This window comes from Argiope bruennichi, chromosome 4 (genome assembly GCF_947563725.1).
Source record: "Argiope bruennichi chromosome 4, qqArgBrue1.1, whole genome shotgun sequence".
Classification (NCBI taxonomy): domain Eukaryota; kingdom Metazoa; phylum Arthropoda; class Arachnida; order Araneae; family Araneidae; genus Argiope; species Argiope bruennichi.
Window position 1 is genome coordinate 82,758,441 of NC_079154.1, and position 23,086 is coordinate 82,781,526.

The 23,086-nt window shown below is 31.4% G+C and overlaps 2 protein-coding genes and 1 long non-coding RNA gene across 4 annotated transcripts in view; 1 reads left to right on the plus strand and 2 right to left on the minus strand.

Annotated features, from left to right (window-relative positions):
• Window positions 1–771: 771 nt before the first annotated feature.
• Window positions 772–11,535, minus strand: LOC129966038 (uncharacterized). Of its 2 annotated transcripts, none has more exons than XM_056080386.1 (4): window positions 11,450–11,535; window positions 8,764–8,845; window positions 5,207–5,896; window positions 772–1,494 (listed from the first exon to the last, which is right to left on the minus strand). In XM_056080386.1, the coding sequence occupies exons 2-4, from the start codon at window positions 8,828–8,830 to the stop codon at window positions 845–847; spliced, it is 1,407 nt and encodes a 468-aa protein (XP_055936361.1). In that variant the 5' UTR covers window positions 8,831–8,845; window positions 11,450–11,535; the 3' UTR covers window positions 772–844. The 2 variants fall into 2 exon arrangements, with proteins under 2 accessions (XP_055936361.1, XP_055936360.1); XM_056080385.1 differs by having other exon boundaries at window positions 5,207–5,899.
• An 8,139-nt stretch (window positions 11,536–19,674) lies between these two features.
• Window positions 19,675–23,086, minus strand: part of LOC129967168 (hemocytin-like) — a 141,093-nt gene continuing 137,681 nt past the window's right edge. Inside the window, exons 74-77 of the mRNA XM_056081865.1 lie at window positions 22,464–22,589; window positions 21,193–21,247; window positions 20,946–21,098; window positions 19,675–19,946 (exon numbers count right to left, since the gene is read on the minus strand). Of these exons, the coding sequence (XP_055937840.1) occupies window positions 19,756–19,946; window positions 20,946–21,098; window positions 21,193–21,247; window positions 22,464–22,589 (525 nt within the window). The 3' untranslated portion in view covers window positions 19,675–19,755. The remainder of the gene's footprint in view (window positions 19,947–20,945; window positions 21,099–21,192; window positions 21,248–22,463; window positions 22,590–23,086) is intronic.
• Window positions 19,887–23,086, plus strand: part of LOC129967169 (uncharacterized) — a 100,736-nt gene continuing 97,536 nt past the window's right edge. Inside the window, exon 1 of the long non-coding RNA XR_008784355.1 lies at window positions 19,887–19,977. This is a non-coding gene — a long non-coding RNA (uncharacterized LOC129967169). The remainder of the gene's footprint in view (window positions 19,978–23,086) is intronic.

Below are 23,086 nucleotides of genomic sequence, written 5' to 3' on the forward strand. Positions count from 1 at the left end.
TAATGGTTTCGCAGCTTTGTTTCAGAATTCTGAGAGGGCTTTAAAACTTTAGAAAAGGAAATTTTGAAGAGAATTTGTTATAAATGTAAATATTATAAGTAAAAATTGTTGGACTTTTTTTTTCACGGTGAACATTTCGAATAATATTTATATTGAACAATTTATTATGTGTTTGAGATACATATTAGAAGCTTCGAATCTTTAAATGTCACTTCTGGAATGTATAGTCATTAGCTGTATCTTATCTTAGCTAAATTGATACCCGAAGATATTACTTGTATATTATTAAAAGGTGCAATGTTAAATCTGAAAACATAATATATATGTCCAGTAAATTTATAGCATTAAATTTAATTATCTGGGAGACCAAACTTCTCTAGGCAGTTTTTGTAAAATTGTAAATAAAATCCTATCCAATGGCACGTTCAAAGTTATAAGCGAAATCTAGTTGAATTGCAAACGCGGGATCGAACATGAGAAAAATGCATGGAAGTCCGAACCGCTAACCACTACTCCATCTCTGACACACTTCTGCAGTATAGCTAGCTACATGTCAATATTTAGTTATAAAAGAATATTTTTCTTTTGTGTAAAATTGCGTTTTTTCCCCCCCAGGAAAGACACCTATATAGATAAATTTAAAAAGCAAAACCTTATTTAAATATAAAATTTGATCCAATCGTTAGAGCCGTTTCAGAGATACACGAAATACATTTATATCTATACAAGAATTGCTCGTTTAAAGACGTAAGATACTATAAAACCACTACATACAGGGTTAACAATATACTTTATTTCTATTTTTTTTTTTTTGTTACAGTGCTTAGAGATTTTAATTCAAATTTCACATATTCAGAAAATGAATTGGAGTTTTATAAATGCTGTAACTTAGAGCTTCTTTGAACCTTCCATTTAAAATTTTCAATAACAAAGTATAAAAATGCTCCAAAATTGCATCTTGGTTGTACGGAGGCGGTGAGTCAGAGGAAGCAAGATATGTATCTGCTATCACACGAGCACTTTTAACCGTTACTTTTCCGTTATTGAGTATTGTAAAATCTTGCAGATTGGGGACGTTGTCTTTATAACTCGAAGTGACTTTTACTTTCAGTCTCGTGTTCACGATGGAGGCTATTAGTTCGAATTTAGAGACTTGATTTTCAAGGTAAGATGTTGCGTCGTATTTCATCTGAAGTTCATCGAAACCCAAGTAACACTCAAAAGTAACGTTTTTGCTTCTAAAGAGAGGTTTCGTGCAGTCAGTTATGCGTTTCAGCCGTGAAAGGTTTTCTAATTTGCCTTTTTTAAGATCCAGGTAGTTATTAGCTATGGATTTATCTCTATTTTTCTTTCTTTGAATGAACGCATTCTCTATGCGGTCGTCATCCAAGATATAAGGATCCAATTTGCCGTAAGATATTTCTACGAAATACCTATTTTCAAGTACACTGTCAATATAGCTGTCAGAATCTTCTACCACGTAATTTTTTTTGTCTGAAAGAAAGAATGAAAATATCACTTTTTATCTTTTGACATTTTGTTGAATAATATATTATTAATCAAAAACATTTCAAGTTGAAAGTGTTAAGAAAGAAAATAACATGATGCTTCGTAATGTATCGTAAAAAAAAGCATTCAATATGATCATGAAATATTTGAAAAAGTAGATAAAATATTTGGACAGAATTTAATTTCAAATATCACTTATGTATATTCAAAGCAATGAAACTTTTTTTAGAGTAAATGTTTTTCAATTTCAAAGACGCATAAATATATCCAAGATATTTTTGATTAAACTGGCAGCATATGGCGACCAACATGTTCGCCAAGATTATTGACTTTTTAGGTTATTAAACGATTAATATGAAATGCATTTAAAATTCAATTTAATATTATATGACTTAAAAATATGACTTTAACTGAATCATTCTGCAACAAACTATGTGGGCACAGATTAAAAGTGTATGTACTATGAAATATAAGAGGAAGTGGAAATACTACTCGGAATTAATTATAAAACAATTTTTTTAAATCTTAATTTTAACATTGCAAAAGCACGTGATTGAATATTTTGATGAATGTTTGAATTTCATAACATTAAAAGCATCGTAACATTGTACAATAAACTTGAACTTATTCAAAGTAAAGAAAAAAAGCTGCGCAAAAATGAATCCAATATCATTAAAGATAATTTTTTGAGTTTTAAGATAATGCAAAAACCTTTTTGAGAAATTAATAGTTTTGGAAGTCATCTTTTTCCAATTGGTCAAGTCATAGCGAGTATCCATAATTAAGTCTATTTTCACTCTCAATTATTAAATTTTCCGATTAATATTTATTTCTTAATTTCTTTTACATCTTCTAATTGAATTAAATGTTTGACACGGCAAGGAACATTTATGGTATAATTTTATTTAATTAGCGAAGTGTTGGATTAAGTGCAGCTGTAAGAAACGCTGAATAAAGCAATCTGATGAAGTTTGAACTGGAATATAAACAGTGAGGGATATAGCGACAGAGGCTGTTATCCCATAGAAGCGAAAAAGTTACAGTTAATGGGTATCAAAATACTTGAGGGCTTGAATAAAGATGCTTAGATGATGTTTGCTTGTGAGAGCTTGTGAGAGAAGAAGGGCAAAAGAAATGTTCGGCTGTTCGATATTGAGCTTTTTCCAGAGCGTTTTTCCGTCGACTGTATATTTTGAACATTTTAACAAGGTGAGGGAAATATCGTTGCATTTGATGCACAAGGGGTTGTCTGAGAGATTAAGCATGTGAAGAAGACTTGGAGTAATGATCATTTTGCAAATCACTCGTGCAATAAGTTTATCTTGTACCCTACTTCTAGCCCAATTAGTGCTTGAGCTGATGTCTGGGAAATCCCCGATTAAAGCTAGATATTTGCTCCTGTGATAATTATTTGGGGTGATTTCTGTAGAATTCCTTCTCAGATTGGAGATCGTATCCTCCGAGGAGATCCACTCTATGAATGGCATATATACCTTGACTGCTTTATCGTTCCATGCTATACCAGAGTGGCCAGGTACCCATAGAAGAAAGATTTTTTGGTTAAGATTTTTCCTTACATAAATTTTTGAGGCTAGTCGTTGAATAATTTTTGGCGAATGGAAATTGAAGTTTTAAAGTGCAATCAAAGCAAAACAACTGTCCAAAAGAATTAGGATATCTTTATTTGGGACTGTCAGTTCATCCAGAGCTTGACAGATCGCTAAAACTTCAGCTGTAAAAATGGAGTTTATGGCATGAATACGATAAAAAATTTCTGAATACAAGGAATACCAGCAATTGAGGTGAGGCGCTGTGATTTTGAACCATCAGTGGCTATGATGAAATGATTCGGAAATGTGTTCTGGATGCAATCAGTGAAGTTTGCTGCAATGACAGAAGCTGAAATTCTGTTTTTGAAACTGAAATAGTTCAGAAAAATTTCACAAAGATCGGGGTTAGAATGGGGAAAAATTAGTATTTTTAATAGATGCTTCGGAGAACAATTAAGGTTTTGAAACGTAGCTTTGAGCATTTCTTCGTCCTTCGGTCAATAGGACATTTAGTTCATCAGAATTGTTATTTAAAGATGAGAAAGGAAAATTAACCATTTGTTTGATGAAAAATTGGACTGCAAGGCGTTTAATTTTTTGAGAATATTTCTTGCCCTGAAAGTTTTAATAAATAGTATTGAGGGTTCAGATGGGGACGCCAAGTGGTATTCTCAGTACTAGTGTTTGGATTGTATTTATTACAGGATTTAAGATGTGTTTCAGAGAATTTGTTAATGATGGGACTACTGTAATAGAATAAACTAAGTATGCTGTTATTAACGATTGTCATTAAATTTTTTGTTCTTGAGCAGTGTCTCATGGATCCTAAATCTACTGAAACTTTTGTATATCGGTATGTTTACATTTCATTGCTGCTTTCTAGTATGCAAAGTATAGTAATCTCAGAAAATTCGAACTCGAGATCTGACGAATCTCCACGTTTCACACTTCCCAAAGTTCGAAAAATGTATTTTTGGATTTCAGTGTATCTATGAAATAAACTCAGAAGCATTTTAAGTTAAAAGGCTGGAATTTCGCATATAATCATTAGAGAAATTTGTAGATTTTTTGAATTTTGAACGAATAAACACATAGGAAATCTGGCTGAACAACAGGGGGAACATGGTAACTACAAATTATGCGGAGTTAGATGGACAAATACCGATTTAGCATCTAAAATGTAGATTCATATCAAATCTTGTGTAGGCGTTGACATAATAATGATCACCATTTCCTTGTAAGAGTACTGTTCGATGCTGCACACGGTCTGCAAGTAGCCATACTGCATACGACATACTTATATGGGTATATGATATGCAAATGAAAGTGGAGAGTTAGGAAATTACATTTACTGAAGTAAAGAGAGGACCTAGCAAAAAAGTTATAGTTATTTACTATTTAATTAATTGCTGATGCAATTTATGCACTTAATTAAATTTTGTATTAAACGCTATCTCCAGTCATGACATGCAAGAGCTACCGCACGACAGTTTCTTCCTATAGAAATAAAATTTAAATAACAAATATACAAAACTGGAGAGAAATTAAAATGAAACTTACCATCGCAAATTTCAAGTTATCATGTGAGAACATTATTATTTTTAAGTCATTATTTGTCTTAATTAATTTAAGTCATTATCCAGTTTAAACCGGTTTGAAACAATCACGAGACTTCTCTATCGGTTTATATCCCCCCCTCTCTCTGTATATATATATATATATATATGTATATATATATATATATATATATATATATATATATATATATATATATATATAATAATAATTTTTTTAAAGTTTCATTTTTAATTTTTGTAGCTGGCAAACAAAGTTTTGGAGCTCGACCGATTTTGAGATGAAATAACAGCTATGACGTCATAGTTCTACGTCAACCTTTTGAAAACGCATCTGCTTTCAAAGAATGCATAATAACAATGCGATACTGGTAAAAGCAGGTAAAAAATTATATGCGATCCAAAAATGATGATCAAAATTGCCATTTATGCTTTATTCATTGCCTAACGCGGTTTCGAGCTTCAGTATTCATTGCCTACGCGATTTCGAGCTTCAAAACCCCCTAACCAAAACAACGCCATGTTTTTACATGATAATAAAAAATTAATTAAAAAAAAATTTTTTTTGCTTACTTGGTAAATCGGTATCGTCATCTTTCGGAGTCGTGAATTCTGTATCTCCTGTGACTGCTGTAATTTCTTTCACATCTATATCAAATTCTTCAATGGAAAATGGATTCTTCATCATTTCATCATTTATTGAGCTTCCTATCACTACTTCGACCAACTTTTTCACCGAATGCTTAAAGAAAATTGCCGCGCTGTTTCTCAAGGGATCACTCATCCATTTCAGCAGACGTAAGCCATCGATCCAAACTTGCATATCCTTCACGTATTGAAGTTTGAATTCTTCTAAAATTGCTTCTTTGCCGGTTGTAGCATTTAAAGAGAAGGCCATTGATCCATGCGCAGAGGAGGAGTTACCCCTCACGAATATTTCTGGTCCCATGTTCATCATTTTCACTGAGCCAGTAAAATTGAAGAACAATGCCGTAGTTCTGAGTGAAGTACTCAGTATGTAACGCCCCTTTTCAAATGACAGAGAACATGGTTCTGTTCGTCGAAGACTGCTGATGCCAGTAATGTAGCCTTCGGACAATTTCGCCTCTCCTTTGAAGTCGACAAAAACGATCTTCTTTTGGAAGGAAATAACTGTGTCGTTTATATGGTATGGATCTAGAGTATCCGCCTGATCAACTACAATGCTGTTAAGGAGTTTATCTACATATTCGTTGCAACTCTCGATGGCTTCTTTGTAACCGCCTGCTGAAAGAAAATCAATATTTCATCATAATTGATAAAAAGTATTTTTCAAAATAGAAATATTAGGGTGTCCCAGAAGTTTCTTTCCTATTTCTAATATGAAATAAATACACAATATTTACTGTTTAAGATATTATTTATTTTGTTATATAAGAACCCTTTTGCTCTATTACCTTCTTCCATCTCTCAGGAAGCCTCATTATGCCTTCTTTCCAAAATTGTTGTGTTTTGGACAAGAGGTAATTCTGGAGGTGCGCTTTTATTTCGCTAATGGATTTAAAGCGCTTATCGCGAAAAGAATTTTTGAAGGACAGAAAAAAGTAATAATCAGATGGAGCGAGATCTGGAGAGTATGTAAGATGCGGTAAAACATCCCAATCAAATTGTAAGAGCTTTTCTCTTAAGACTAATGCAATATGTGGTCTTGCGTTGTCATGATGAAAACAACGCCTCATCGGTTCATGAATTCTGGTCGTTTTTTAGCTATGGCAGCTTTCAATTGATCCAGTTGATGAAATTATTTCGTAAAATTTATTGTTTCACCTTGAGAAAGGAGCTCGTAGAAAATTACACCTTTCCGACCCCACCAATTGGACAAAAGAACTTTTTTGGGGTGTAGTTCCGGTTTTTTGACAGTTTGGAACGACTGAAACCGATGACATAGACGTCTAATAGATAAGCCTGCATGTTTGCACAAGCAGAGCCAGATGAGGGCATTCATAACGCGATGAGAAAGCAACTTTATGAACACCCTAATACTATATGAGCAATAACCACTGATATATACTGTTAATTTGTAATAAGTTTTATCTGTATTGTTTCAGAAATTAGTTGATGTCACCTTTAAATTTTTTTAATTTACCATTTTAACAATTATTATTCCATTCTGAATCAACGATTTTTAAACACTTTATTCGCTTTGGAAATATAATTACAGTTGAATCTCGCTGAACGAGCATTATTCTTTCCCGATTTCACTCGTAATGGAACAATTTTTTTTCCCATAGGTATTCATGTTAAATTTGACAATGCCCATTCCGAAATATATATACTCAAATCATTTGTAATTAACATACATGGTTTTTTTATACAAGAAAGTTATTCAAAGTCATTTGAAATGCTATTCGGCATAATATGCATTAATTTTTCATGTTTTAAGATCTTTATTTTATTGGAAGAATTATTACATCTATTTCTTCCTGTCCTGACAGAATCTTCTCCGCAGCTCTTTGCTGTGACTGACACAGAATACAACTCCATAAACTCTTAGGTAGTTCCACCTACATTCTTCCGCCAATTCATCGTCGTTTCTATCTACTTCTAGCCCCATATTCTTGGTCAGTGAGGGAATCTCACCGATTAAGGTTTCACAAATACTTGCTCAAATTCCTCGGAATCCCGTTTGACAGTGCTATCCGGTCAAATCTTCCATGTAAATATAAGGGTTCAATCAAGCACTCAACAAAGACTGATATAGGCCAATCTAGTTTGTGACTTCACGATGTCTCCTTACCACTCTTTCTGCGAAACATTGCTCCTTAAGGAGTAACTTTTTTAATATCTTGTTTTGCTCGTTATGCGGTACTCGTTAAGTGAGATTTGATTGTATTTTAAAATTAAAAATTTTAAAATGTACTTTTCTGTAATTCAAAGCTAGATTTTGGTCTTTGATTTTATAGATTCTATTCATTTGCTCCATTCTTTAGTTCTAATCTTAGTTAAGCAAATTTTTATCTCGAATAATTTTGATCCTTGTGGCATTAAATTCATCAATCAATCAACCAATTTAAATTATAAAATGAAAGGAAATTAGCAAGATTTTGACTTTACCATATAAATGAATAAAAATTAACAAGTTAAAATTTAGAAAATAGTTGTAACTGGAATCGAATGAAGAAATTCTAATTTTTTAAAAAAAAATCAAGTTGTACTAGAAAATGTAGTAAAAAATAATACTTATACTATATATTAGACTTAATTTTGCTATAATTGTATTAGTACTAAATAAATACATTTTGTACATAAAAGTAAAAGGATTCAATTTTCATTCTATTTCAAAATTTCATTAGGTATTGATTAATATTCGATTAGTAATAATAAAAACATTTCCTCTCTGAATCCAAATAATCAGACAGAAACTTTCACTCAATGAAATTGTCAATTTTCTTCTAATAATAGATCGCAGCTTCTTACTTTAAAAGAAAGTCCTTCTGTCCAAAAAATTTTATCACGATCCTCAGAAATGGAAAGAAAAGAACAAGAATAAAAATTAAAATTAGAAAATGTAAATGAAATAACTCCACCACTATTTTTAATTTTAAATATCGAGAAATAAAAAGGATAGTGTATTTTAAAATGTTTTTGCGATCTCGGTAAATTTCTACGTGATTCAATCGGAGGTTTAAGTATTAGACTGAATATTTTTTTTTTCAAAATGAATGGAGGAAAATTATTATTTTTAAATTAATGCATTTATTATACCACTTCAATAGGGCCACGGTGGCAAGGTCTCGGCTTCGGAACGGGAGGGTTTCAGGTTCGTGTCCCGATTCCACCGAAGAACCGTCGTGTAAGGGGGTCTGTTGCACGTTAAATTCGTCAAACGTCCCCCCGCTGGTGTGGAGAGGGGTGTGCCAGCTCAGGTGTCGTTCTTGTCATCTGACCGAGGTTCAAAATTACGAGGTCCGTCCCAAAATAGCCCTAGTGTTGCTTTAAACGGGACGCTAATATAACTAAACTAAACTAAAACTGCCATTTCAAATTTAAAAAGTAAATATTTTGTAGATGATAATTATTTATAATGAAACATTTTAAATGCAAATTATGTTTTAGAAATATGCCAAAATGCAAATGAAAGGATATATTACCACATCGTGCGCAATGGACGCATAGGATAAGAATGCTGAAGGGCACAAAAAATATTTGTGTCTTCATCTTTTTCCTTTCAACCTAGAAGACGAGGAGGAAAAACAAAATGTAAAACAATTGCAAATATTAAAAATTAAGAATAGGTTATTTTTATTAATGAAACTTTGAATTGAGAAAAGTAAAATAATATTAACTTTACCAACACTGCTATAAAGTCTATTTCATGGTTCACAATTTCTCAAAGCATTTAAGACATTTCAAAGACAATTCCAAATATAAAAAAATATTTTGGAATTGTTTATATTCAGGAACAATGTAAAAAAAAAAAAATTGTTTCTGAAAAAATGCAGCCAAATAAATACGTCCTAAATGGATAAGAGATGAAGTGACGCATTTTCTACGCTGACCAACGCAATGTACTATTTTTATTTATCTTTATGGCGGGCCAATTATTGTTTAAACTCTTTACTTTCATATCTAAAGTGACCAAGTGGATTTCATGGTATTCATATATATAAATATTCAAATTATACGGAAATTCATATCGTATATACTTATAGGAATACCTATGGACAACCTCAAACTACTATAAATAGCGAAAGTGGTCTCCTTTAAATTTTCTCTCTTACTCTAATAAAGATGTTATCTCAGGGAACGCTTTGTAGGGTATTGGCAAACAATAGTTACGAAATGCAACTTTAGGCGTATTTAGCATTTTCTATCATGTCATCCTTGGAGATGTATTTGGTGAATATATGCTTAGCATGCATTTAATAGTATCCGAAAATCAAATTTCTGTTTCAGACGCGGTTTTTCAACCAATTGAAACCAAAATTTGACACACACACGCACACGCACACGCACACGCACACGCACGCACGCACACACACACACACACACACACACACACACACACACACACACACACACACTTGTAGTCACAAAATCCCATACCAAATTTGATATATTTAAAGTTTTTAAGTTTACATGTTTCTGAAAGTGCAGACCGACAGACGGTCAACTCCTTGTTGGATTTGGCTCAAATTTGATAAGAGTTTACCCTATAGATGTTAAATTTGTGTACCAAGTTTTATCTATCTAGTTCCCTTCATTTTGTAATTATCGTGTTAAATTATGTTCGAGCAGCCGGACAGACAAATTTCCACTGTTTTGAATATCTTTGTCACAGACAGACAGGTGGGCATTTTTCCAAAAATGAGTTTTTCGTACACAGGGAGGTATAAACAAGGAGGTTCGTCGCAATTTCGAGTTCCAATTTTTTGACGGTTACAACATTTTCTCTGTATTACGTATGCGAGCAAGTGATATTAGTGAGTGAAGACGAAATTAACTATGTACATCGATTAGAAGATTTCTGCTGCAAATAAAATATATGCTGATTAAAAAAAAATGGTATAAAATTATATATTTTTTAAATATGATATGATGCCAAGTTTTTATTTTAATGAATTCATAATCTGTAAAATTTTAAAAATAAGTATAATGAAAAATAAATGATTTGTGATTAAACCATAACAATTTAGTGTGATTATTATTAAAAATGCAGTCAATGATTCATTACCTTGTATTAAGATAGCTCAATTTCAACAATAACAGCGCAGAAAAATTGTAATAGACTTCCGATAACATGAAGATGGAATGAATTTATCGTATTATTTCAATATGGTACGATATGAATCTACACTAGGGGCTTGAATGCTTGCATTTTCAATTCATGTGAAAAGAATGTTTTTTTTTCTATACTAATCGAATTATTAAAAGAGAATAAAAAAATATTAAGACATTTATGCTATTGATTTGTACTTCATTAAGAGAAACAAATAGCGGTAAATAATTAAAATAATTTTTTTGGGATAAAAGAAGGGATTTGGATAAATTTTTTTTAGAAAAAGTAGAAAATAATTTGTTTTTACCATCTGATTTTATACTTTTTATAGATATAAGTAAATATGAATGAATAAATAAATAAAGTGGGATGAGACGCTAATTACAATTTTATTTGTATTTATTATATATTGTAAACTTTAATGAATGTCGAGGAATTTTCTTTTAAAATTCGTTCATAAGAATTTGGTTTAATTTCTTTAACTTTGTTTTTAAAGATATTGGTTTAATTTCTTTATCGTCGTGATTTCAATGTTTCATCGTTTTGCTTTGACTATTGCTATAAAAAAAAAAAAACATTCTCCTTTTTAGTATACAACTAACAACTTATTTTTATTAAACAATTTCTTTTATTTCTATTATATCCTATATTTTAGCCTGAAATCAATAATTATAAATAATATGGAATATTCTAATCAGTTTTTCTGAAATTCACTAACAGATGCTATTTTTCACATGCATTCGAAATTTAAAATAATTCACAAACGGTTAAAAATATTAATTTATTTTACTACCATCAATAACATAAAATTATACAGATTTTTCGGACTCGAAAGTGTAGAATTATGAAATGACAAAAATATTAAAAACGTGAAATAATCTTAATAAACGCGTACAATAAATAACTAAAACACGATGAAAGAAACATAAAATCCTTCGGAATAAAATTTGATATTTGTTGTAAAAAATATTCATTCAATGCACTAAATTGATAAAATTAATTTTTAATTTTATTTTCATTTAAAATAATAGGTATTAAAGATAAAATTCTTTACTTGCCTTTCTCTGGCGAAGAAAAAGGGGAATTGCACCTGGAGAAACAATCTAGATTATTCTTCCGCAAGTGATTTAAGATTCTTCAGCGTGGGAATATGAAAATCTGTTCAGTCAGCGATTTAGTTTTTATCATTCTTAATTAATTCCCATTGTAAGATAGCTACAGGACTCGTCCTGTTACGAAACAATTTGAAGGTCACAGATGGAGTAAATAATAAACAGGCAATCTGGAAACGGCAACGTCGCGATGTTTCGGAGTTCCGCTATGTGACAAAGTGGTCACTAACACCTCCACATCAAAATTTGGAATAGCAATTATAATTTGTAAATTTAGGGAACGATTAAAATTAAATGAAATTAGTTTAGAAGAGCACATAAAGTTCTAACATCATGAAATTTGGTAGAATTATTTAATTGATTGGAATGATCTAATTATTAATAGAAAAATAATACTTTGATTATTTATCGTGTAATAGAGAACTTTAATGTAATTACGTTGCACGTACCCTTTACTATTGGGACTGATTTAATTAACTATTTTGGTTAGTTATTTTTGAAAAAAAAAATTCAGAAAATTTCATGCGTGTAGTTCATCCTAACTATCTAGGGCCGAAACAGAAATAATTTTGAAAAAACTTTAACCCACCAGATTAGTAACAGAGTTAGAGAATTTTTTGTCTTTTTACTGCCGTAAAATTAACGTAAATATTGTCGATTGCAGCCCTAACTCTTTTCTTAGAGCTGGGAACAGCAGGATCATTTCAATTTGGAGGTCATCATGAAGTATTTTTCTTCTGATGTACCAGGGTACTTTAAAAATCTTCATCAGGTGTTTATTTTTTTAAAAACTTACAACTTCTTAATGTTTTGGGTGGAAATGCCCCCCCCCCCCCAAAAAAAAAATGAGAACCATACATCAATTCTGAGCTTATAATCGCTTTGTAGAGCAGAAGTTTGTGTCTTATCGATAGCTTACTCCATGGAGCAATGAAGCTGTTGAGTTGTTGCTTTGAGCAGATCTGTTTTAATACGACTATTAAAGGATAATTTTGAGGTCTATAATTAACCCTAGGTATTTGTATTCATTCATCGGCTGATCGAAAATTTAAATTGGGTTTAAATCCAGCATTTTCGTTTTTAGTGAAAAGAGGAGGCACTCGCATTTATTTTGTTTGACTTTTATTTTCCAGAGCTACAGATGAGCCAGCACTGATGATTTATTTTACAGAACAGAACGCCGTCTCATACCCCCGTATCCGTGACCATTCTGGTCACTGAACGGTTTGGTAGGCATGTTACGGGAATTTTATTTAATTAACAAAATATTTACAATAGGAAAACGAAACAAAAATAACTATTTACAAAATTTACAATTATATAAGAAATTATATTATGATGAGACCGTTTACATAATTTTTTCCAACTTAGAAATATAATGCAGATTGAGAGATAAAATTTGTAAAAATATACATATAATCTGTGTTCACATTTTTTATGTTATAGTAGATCAGGATGCAGTTAAAAAAAAAATCAGATGGAAAATGATTTGAGAAATGGAAATGAAGACAATCTCTGTTTGATTGAAATGTGTGACAGGAGACTGCAGTGTTTGTTTTTTCCCTTAGTCTTTTTTGGTATGAGACTTGATGTTGAGTGCTATGGAGGCGAGAATAGGTCTCTATTTCCACTTATAAATTTAATTATACTGTAGATTTTTTGTCTGGAAAGGAAGTTGCCGGCGACTCTTTTCAGCCATTCCTGTTCATGGCTTGGTGATGGTTTTTTCATATGCCAGGAGATTGTAAGGATGCATTCCGTAGCATAATGAAGTGCGGTGCCTATCCCACCACAACTGCACTGGTCACTCTCAGACAGGTTGAACCTTTTGAGGTAGGCAGGAAAAGGGCCGTGTTCTGAGAAGAAAATAATTTCCTCTCTGTTCCAGTTAGTGGGATTAAGGTTGACTGAAGGTAAGATATTAAAAATTTTTCTGCCTGTGTCACCATTGCTCCAATATCCTTGCCATTCCTCAAGCATGTTTTTCCGGAGGAGGGCTTTTATATGTGGTTTTGGTATCTTTGTTTGCATGTAGAATTGCCCATTTTGCGTTGCGTCCTTTGCCAGTTGATCTGCTTTTTCGTTGCCTATATTGCCCGCGTGTGCTTTAACCCATGAAATTTTTATTGTTGGTTTTGAAAGCAGGACACCAAAAATGTCTCTTGCTTTTTGGTTTGTGCTCTTTGGATTTGAAGATGCCATGATACTAGCTCTATTGTCAACATGTATTTTAAAAGTATTGTTGTTAGAAAACTGAGATGTATAATTTACTGCTTCATGAAGTGCAGTGAGTTCAGCTTGGAAAACGGTATTATTGTCATTCAATTTGGCAGACCAGTGGTAGGACCAGGAATCATTGAACAGAACACAAAACGCAGCTCCAACTCCATGTTCTGTTTTTGAGCCATCTGTGAAGATATTGATATTATTTATTTGAGATAAATTTATTCCTTCATCTTCCAATGAAATTTGGTTGGGATTGAGATGCTGTGAAGGGTGAGTAGACCAACCAGTTGCTTTCTTCTCTAGATCTTCTGGTTGTATCTCTGTTATATTATGAGGAAGAGGGATTCTTAGGCGATATATTGTCGTTAGTCTGGCTTCAAACTGTAATTGCAGGTGCAGGGGTGGAATGCCGAGAATGGTTTGTAGCGCTGCTGTTGATTTATTTTACAGATGATTTATTATACAGATGAGCCAACACTGTAAAAGAGTCATGTATTGTTGTAGCTGTGTAGTGACTATTTGTGGATCCCTATGCTGATATCATCTGCAAAAATTGCTAAGTGACAATTCCTAACTCTCGGTAACTCATTAACATAAGTGTTAAAAACAGATGGAGAGAGCAAGCTTCCTTGTGAGCAACCGTTCAGGATTGGTCTGAGGGAAGAAATTATGTTTATTCGCAGAAAATATACAACGGTTGAAAAAGAAACTAATACATTTTTTAAATGTTAATTACATGAAAACATATGTTGCTAATTTCTATAAGCTACAAATGGATATCGCAATATCTATAATAGTCCTCAAATAATTATTGGTAGGCTAATGCTAATATAAAAAGATTTTTTTATTTTTCTCTTATCTAAAGTAAATAACCAGTTGAGGAATTTGCACACAACTCGGTTTTCGTATCTTATATTTGACCATTTTTGGGTATTAAAATGAAAGGCATGAAGATTTTATAAAGATGTATTGAGGGATTGCATAGAGTGATAAAAAAAAGTCTTTTTGTAATGAAAGAAAGAACAAACAGAAACAAAACAAACATTTATAAGGAAGTCTGATTTATATTAAAAATATAATTAAGAAGGAGAAACAGAAAAAAAAGTTTTAGATTTAAAGACATTTTTGGGAATGATTCTGTTTCAAAACTGGAATGCATTGGCCATATTCAGAAGCGAGTAGGCACTCATTTGAGAAAATTAAAATCATCGAATAAATCTCTTGGTGGCAAAGGGAAATTAACAGACTCCTTCATAAATAAGTTGCAAAATTACTATGGGATAGCAATTAGAGCTAATGCAGGAAATTTATTGTAAATGCAGAGTGCAACCATTGCTGCATTTGCTCACACATGTTCTAGTAATAAACATCCCATGCATGGACAGTGCCTAACAGGAAAGGACAGTTGGTGTAAATATCAACGTGCAATTTCCTGTGGAAAAAAATTCAAAGAAACAAATGCAGGTCTTCCAAAGAACATTATTAAAATCATTAAGCCAACATACATGCAGCTATGCGATCAAAACTTATTGAAAAAATGCTTACACGGAAAGACTCAAAATGCCAATGAAAGCTTTAATAATCTTTTGTGGACAATAATTCCCAAAAACACATTTGTGGAGCTACAGACTTTACGTTTGGGAACATCAATAACTGCAATAATTTTTAATGACGGATTTTATGGTCTCTTGGCAATTTTTTTTGAACTGGGAATAACTCCTAGGGATTATACCCTGAGACACTTCCTTTCTTTCGATAAAGAAAGAATCATCACGTCAAAAAGGCAGTCATTAAGTACAACAAAACTTGCCAGGAAAAAAATTAAGAGCTATTAAAAAGAAGAAAACAGATAAAATTGTTAACAAAGAAGGTGTATCATACAAATGTGGTGAATATTAAAAAAAATAAAAATAGAGAGAGATATTTTTCATAAAACACAATTAAAAACTTTAAATGCATTTTTTGAGGAACTTTAATTTTGTAAAAATTTTGATACTCAAAACATGATATCTGAAAATATTATGAATATTTTTTAACGAAATTTTGTATATATGTTATTTATACTATCCTAAAGGCAATGAACTAGGATTATAGTTCTGAGATGAATAGTATTTTATTTAGAGCTCCTTAATGTTGTTTATGCATAAGAATTTTGATAAATTTTCAGTTAAGAAATACTCGAACTGCTATAACTTTCTTATAAATGCAAATATTTCTTAGATCCTAGTTCATTGCCTTCACTAAAGCTGTAACTATATTTTGTAGAAAAAGAATTTGAAAATTTTGATTAGAATTCTTGTTAGGATGTTTTGCGTTTTACACCAATTTTCACAGTTTTTTTTATCCAAATTTCCCCATTTGACTGAGTTGCAAATTACATAAAACTTTTTAAATGGTATTATTCATTGTTTTGAATTGCAATGACCTAAAAAATAAACTAAAAATGAAAATTGAACAGTTTTTTTCAAAAATTTGTCTTCGCACGTAGACATATATCTTTACTCCCAATAGAGGGTACAACATGGATGCATCTTTTGGTATTCAACATTCAAGCATTATCAATAAAAAATGATGACACAGTTCATCTGATAATGAAATGAAATATGAAATTGTTGAGTAGAATAAGTAATTAAGCGTTGGTTACCGATGGCAGCTCAGAAATTGTATATTCCTACAGAAAGAAACTTAATATTAGGGTGTTCCAAAAATTTCTTTCTATGAATGGCCTTACGTGGCTCTGCTTGTGCAAACATGCAGGCTTATCCATTAGTGGTCTATGTCATCGGTTTCAGTCGCACCAGAGCTCTACTACACCCCAAAATAGTTCTTTTGTCCATTTGGTGGGATCGGAAAGGCATAATTTTCTACGCGCTCCTTCCTCAAGGTGAAACAAATTCCAAGATATACTGTCATCAACTGGATCAAATGACAGTTGCCATACCAAAAAAAAAAAAAAGCTAGAATTAATGAACCGATGACGCGTTGTTTTTCACCATGACAACGCGAGACCTCATATTGTATTAGTCGTAAGAGAGAAGAAGCTCTTACAGTTTGATTGGGATGCTTTACCGCATCCTACATACTCTCCATATCTCGATCCATTTGATTATTACTTCTTTCTGTCCTTCAAAAATTCTCTTCGCTTTAAATTCATCAGTGAAATAAAAGCAGACCTCGAGGATTATTTCTTGGCCAAAACACAACCATTTTTTAAAGGAGGCATAATGAGGCTTCCTGAGAGATGGAAGAAGATAATAGAAAAAAAAAGGCTTCTTATATAACAAAATAAATAATAAATAGTAAATATTGTGCATTCATTTCATATTAGAAATAGGAAAGAAACTTATGGGACACCCTAATAGATAATCTTCCTATTTCTTCGCTTTTGTGAATATTGTGTTGTTCATGAGCATGCAAATTAGCTACTTACTCTATGACACGTGCATGCATATTTCGATATGCTTGGTGTTCATTTTAAAACCTTTAACACCGTGCCAGCTATTACCCCGCCATAAGATGGAATACTTTTTACGTTCTCTTATAGAAAGAAAAAGTGTTGCAACTGTCACAAATTTCAACCTCGGAATCGTTTCCATATGCAATTCACGGAAACAGTTCTGTGGACTCCTTGTGGAAACTCCATGTTTCAGACCTAAACGAGTCCTAAAAACAAATTTTAAGAACTCGTTTTACTTGTATGGAACACAATAACTAAAAACATACTTCGAAAAAGATGAATAAAATTTGATATGTGGTCTATGCTACAAATTTGTGGATTTCTATTGAACGAAATGCATTTAAATGAAATTGTCTGTTCGAGTGCCATTTGATGCGATAATTTAAAAATATAGATTTGAATGGGTAAGATTTGGTTCATTATTTTAGCATGCAAAGTGTAGATCCACAATTAAATTTCGAATCAATTTCCTCATGCTGTTGGTCTGTATATTCGAATGCATGGATACGTGATAATTGAAAAGTTCATCAACCTAGATTAATGCAATTTATTGATGACATTAATATCAAGATTGTAATTTTATATCAAACTTTAATTTCAATTGGCTGGAAAAAAGCATATAAAATACATACTTGGTGTTTTTCACTATACTACGAAGCACAAAACGCTCATGTGCATGATCCTGGAAATAAAAATAAAAATCTGAAAACTTTCGACTTCTATGGCTTTGCCAATCAATCGCAATTTTTATGAAGAGAGAGTGGGGGTTAACACCTCCATTAGGACATATGCTAGAAAATTCTGTGGAAACCACTGCCGCCAGTATTGTTTGTTCAACGTAGAATATTATAGTATTTGGATTGTTGCAATTCGCATTTTATGTGAATTTGATAAAATACTCTGAATAGTACCTAGAGAAAAGATATAAATGCCTTAAGAACTTCGAGGACGCTGCGCAGAGACGACAGTGCTTGAGAGTACAGATTATGTATGGAACAGTAGTGAATTATAGTTCTATATTAACAACAGGGAATATTACAATGGCAAAAATTTATGGTAGCAATTGTCTATGATCACATTATGGATAAAGCCTAATGTGTGTGTATGTGTTGGCGCTCTACAGGATGTCAAGCCTAATTATGAAATTTCACACAAATGTAATTGTGAAAGTAAAAATACCTACCTTGTAATAAATTTTTAAAATTTTATTTTATTTTATAAAAAAATTAAGCGAAATGTTAATGCTTTCCCAATATAACTTCCAAAAATATTATATTGCAAAAATAATTTAACACTGTCTTAAAAATGTCAAAATATCTCTTCGATGATATTCATTTAAATATACATTTTTTTTTGTCCAGTTAATTTTTAAAAGTATTTTTTTTTACTACACGTTTCATTGTAGTTATGAAATTGAAACCGTTTTTGTTATCACAAATATTTCGTTCTAGATTTTTAATTGTTGGTGAATGATCAGGAAATGAAGAATTGATTTATTTTCAATTTGTATACTCCTGGATGTTTTTGTTTTTCTGTCATGTAGACGCATTCGTAATTATTTATCATCGCTTGGTGTTGCGCACTTTTTCCGTCCTTAACCAATTTGTTTCGCTATTCATTGAATTTCTTTATACTTCTTCAAAAATTTAGAAATACTGCCTTTAGTTAGATTTCCATTTATTTCTGTTTAATTTCTTTATAACTAAAACTTTGTTTATGCAATGGTCAATTTTTACATTGTTCGTTGGGTGACTTATTAACTTGTGCTATTTCTTTTATTTTATATGTTTCGGCAACTCGCAAAATAAAAAACAAGTACAAAAAAAAATAAAAAACGTGAGCAATTCTTGATAGTTATCAAGAAAAAATACTAAAATACCCCCTCTTTGCTTCAGTTACTCAATTCTACTGATAATAAGATGCAACTTTATTATTTATCTAAACATTAATGCTCATTGGATACCTTCCAATGAAGAAAAACTGTGTCTCATCAATTTAAGCAAGGCATACTTCCATTTGGTTATTTAGCTACAACTTTAAAAATGATAAACGTAATTGACCATTATTCAATGCATCACATTCTTATTGAAATTATTTTTTTAAATGCTATATTGCTTTAAAGAATTACTGCAAATACCATTCCTGTTATAAGCCATCAAAATGTACTTTTTTAAAATGGTTTCCACAATTAGGGCTATTACTGTGTTTCTTAAATATTTATTAACATAATTAATTGTTATTTCATTTTCTTACTAGAGAGTATAATTTTATAGAACATGCAGGAGCTTCATAAATTGTACAGACGATTTCAAATTTTTACATTTTGTACGTGACATTAAACAGAAATACAAATTATTCTGTGTTGAATTATGTTGTGTTTCTCAATACTGTCATCTTGATTTATCAAGTGATTTATATTTGATACATCATATCTTTAACTTTTTGTAAAGATATGATGAACATATGCATTTAAACAAAAAAATTCTCATTTTATTTAAAGACTTTATTAATTTTTAAAAAAAAAAGCTTATGAGAAACAATGAAAAGACGATGCGATGGCTTATTTTTTTCACACAGATTCTATCTGATTCATGGCTTCGAGATATCTGTCCGTTCCGGAACAGGAAGTGCATCTGCACGAAAGAGGTTGCTGATAAATCTTCTCCAAAGTACTGCCGTCGTCGCAACGCAAAAGGATTGGCCTGTTTTCGGAGGTTTTGGGCAGGCAGCAGTTGCAGACACTTTGGAAGTCTCCGATCACTGAAAGGAAAATATTATATCATCAAGATAAGTATGTTGCCAAAAATATATTTTTTAATTCATTACAGTAAAAAAACGAATTAAGCTTGTCCAATAATGGATATTTTTTGGTACTGGATAAAATATAACATAATTTTGATAAATCAATAATTATGATTGCAGTTTCTATGATGAAACTCAATGGGTGTAGATCAAATACATACTGAATTGTAACAGTACTGTTTTGTTATGAGATTTAACACTGTTTTTTTTGTTTTTGAGTTATGACAGCTAGCATACACATAACTAACAGTTGTATAGAAACTAGAAATAGTTAAAAATGTATAAGATTTGTTAGAAATTGTATACAAAATATACATTTTCTCGAAGATATAGTTTATGAACATACTCTGTAGGGAAATTTGATTTCATGAATCGGTTTTGCTCAATTCGAAATATCCGGAGGTTTTGCGTGGAATAGAATCAATTGAATCTCATTCAAACAGAATATTGTCTGAATTCTAATTTCAATCGGATGAACTAAAGAAAAGTTGACAGAGAAAAAAATATAAAATATTTAGAAAATCATCTAGTTTATTTTTCTCAGTAATTGAAAAAGTAAATCTGTTTCTATAACACATTGATAGTGTTTTTGGAGAATCACGTGATTCAAAACTTCGTATATTCAGCCCTTCTTAACTTATGAGCCTAACATAAAGAATAAAAATCATCTTAGAAAGTGGATATTACAGGCTAACTTTCTTTTTATTTCGTCTTCAAACTGTATTAGCACTGAATTCTGATTTCTTTTTTCTATTTTTCTTTCTTTGGTTAATAATTAGGTCCTAAATCCTCAATACTTTATGAAGATTAACTGCAGATTAAATTTAAAGGACCAAGATTTATGCCTTAACATAAATTCAGCAGCATTCACTTAATCTATTTGATGAAACTCGGGTTTCATAAGGAAAAGTATTATTAATCTCAATATCTGGTTTATAATTCAGAAAGATTTCTTACATTTTGAGTATTCGGATTCCACCGTGCATTTTCCAGAGCATTTTGTCAAACCTTCCAGAGGCTCATCGTTAGTGCAGAAACCCTTCTGAGGATCAATAAAACCGAAAAACTGCCTCGTTTCGTGTATGGGCACTTGAACGGCAGCGCAACTCTCTAGAGATGAGAGAAAAATACATCTTGTTAAAAATGCATATTAAAAATGTGAAACTGTCATAATATAATCAACACTGAATGAATTTCACCATACCTGTGGGCTTTTTGCAATAGGTGCAACAACCTTTAGGATCAGTTTTCACATTTTCCTGAAAAATTATGTACATTTAAAGTAGGTGCAATACATTTTAAAAATATCAATTAAATTATGTATTTTTGATAAATTACGTCATTAGTTCAACATCCGATATTCCATTCTCTTTTGGCATAACATAAAGTCGTAAAAATCGTTGATTTGTTGGAGTAAAAACAATTATAATTAATAGCAGATTATTTGTGGGAATAGATATTCTCAAAATACTCCTCGGGTGATCTTTATATCTCACCGTTAAAAATCTTCCTTACCCAATTATGAAATATTTTATCATTCATTAAAAAAAAAAAACGTATTGTAAACGATTTCAACATTTAAAATCATTTTGCAGTCTCAAAATTGAAAGTTCGTGATTTTTACCAAGTTTCAAAAAGGCTAGCCGAAGATCTTTTGCGATTATAAGATGTTACTCAATCTAGCCCCGTGTCTTACATAAAGCGTTGATGGAATGTATGCATAAAGTTAATTGATAAAAGATATAAAAAAGTTATTTTCATCATGGAAATATTTTACTAATATATTACAATAAAAATATAATTAATTTCCAGAGTTTCTTACAATTATTGCTTAACAAGCCTATATTGAAAAATGGAATAAACCATAAACTTTGCTTGATGTATGGAAAAACTCTATGAGATGTCGACAATAAGGGACATAAACAAAAGTTGGGCATTACCACTTGACTATATTATGCAAATTTGTATAATTATGCAAATCTCTGAATAATCATGAAAAAGACATTTTCATGGACAATGGGTTGAAAATTCACATTTTTTCAGTGAATTTGTCCGATTCATAGATCACAATACTTCTTCATGAAAAGTTATTTGAATTTAAATATAGTTTACAGTTTTACATTAAAAAATTTTACAATTTAAATTTTGTTCACAGAAAATTTCTTGTAAGTTTTTTGTGATATTTGATTTGACAAACGATTTGATTCGCTATCATTCTTTCATTATAAAATTTGTTTTAATCAAACCTTTGATATGTATGACCAATGACAATTCGCACTTAATTTTTTAATTATTTTAGTTACAAATCTGAGATTTTTTGGAGAGAAAGGGTTTTAGTTTTAATCCCATATCTGTCGAATCCAATTTTAATGATATAAAGTGCAAGGATTTAGAGTGCTTAGCAGTGGGTTTTCATCTCATATTTGCTGTATGTATTTGGCGAATTGTCATTTCATATTTGAGAAGGCTACTCACCGCAGGGCAGTTGTCGGGCAACATCGGACAGCTTTGGCCACGGTAGATGATCTGAGTGCCATTTTCATTGACAAAGCATTCTGCTTTAAAGCAAGGTTTGGTGACGGAGTTCCAGATTTGGCCGTGCTGCAAAAAACAGTTTACTCATAAGATTAAGTATTGAATACGACTTTTGAATTAGTAAGCTTGCATATTTTTAGAACCAAATCCTATTTCCAATTTGTACTTCTCCGTGAAAAACTAGTTATAAATTGTAAAGCGTTTTTTTTCCCCCTGTGTTAGTTTTATTTCCATCCATGAAAATTTTAATTATAGAGAGTCCCTGTTCTATATTCAGAAGCAAAATACGCCTTATGAAGTCGAATATTGAAAAATTCGCCCAGTCGCATCCAGAATAACTAGTAAGTCAAATCGCAAAGAAAAGAGTGTAAAGTACAATACAATTTCAAGTTTCTGTAGCTGATGCATAAATTGCATCAAACTTGATTTGCAACCACACAAAAGATTGCTGACAAGCTTTTTATAGTAATTTTTTTTTTTTATCTTCGCTGAATTTTAAAATAATAAAGAAATGTAATTCAATATGAAATGATGAAAATGATCAATGCAGAAATGATTTCATA

What these genes read in the sequence shown, in the direction of transcription:
- LOC129966038 (XM_056080385.1), bottom strand. Translation starts at nt 8,830, where the DNA reads ATGAAGACACAAATATTTTTTGTGCCCTTCAGCATTCTTATCCTATGC. An exon ending in CGTCCATTGCGCACGATGTG is followed by an intron (nt 5,900 to 8,763) that starts GTAATATATCCT and finishes ATTTTCTTTCAG; the next exon opens with CAGGCGGTTACAAAGAAGCC. An exon ending in TGACGATACCGATTTACCAA is followed by an intron (nt 1,495 to 5,206) that starts GTAAGCAAAAAA and finishes TCTTTCTTTCAG; the next exon opens with ACAAAAAAAATTACGTGGTA.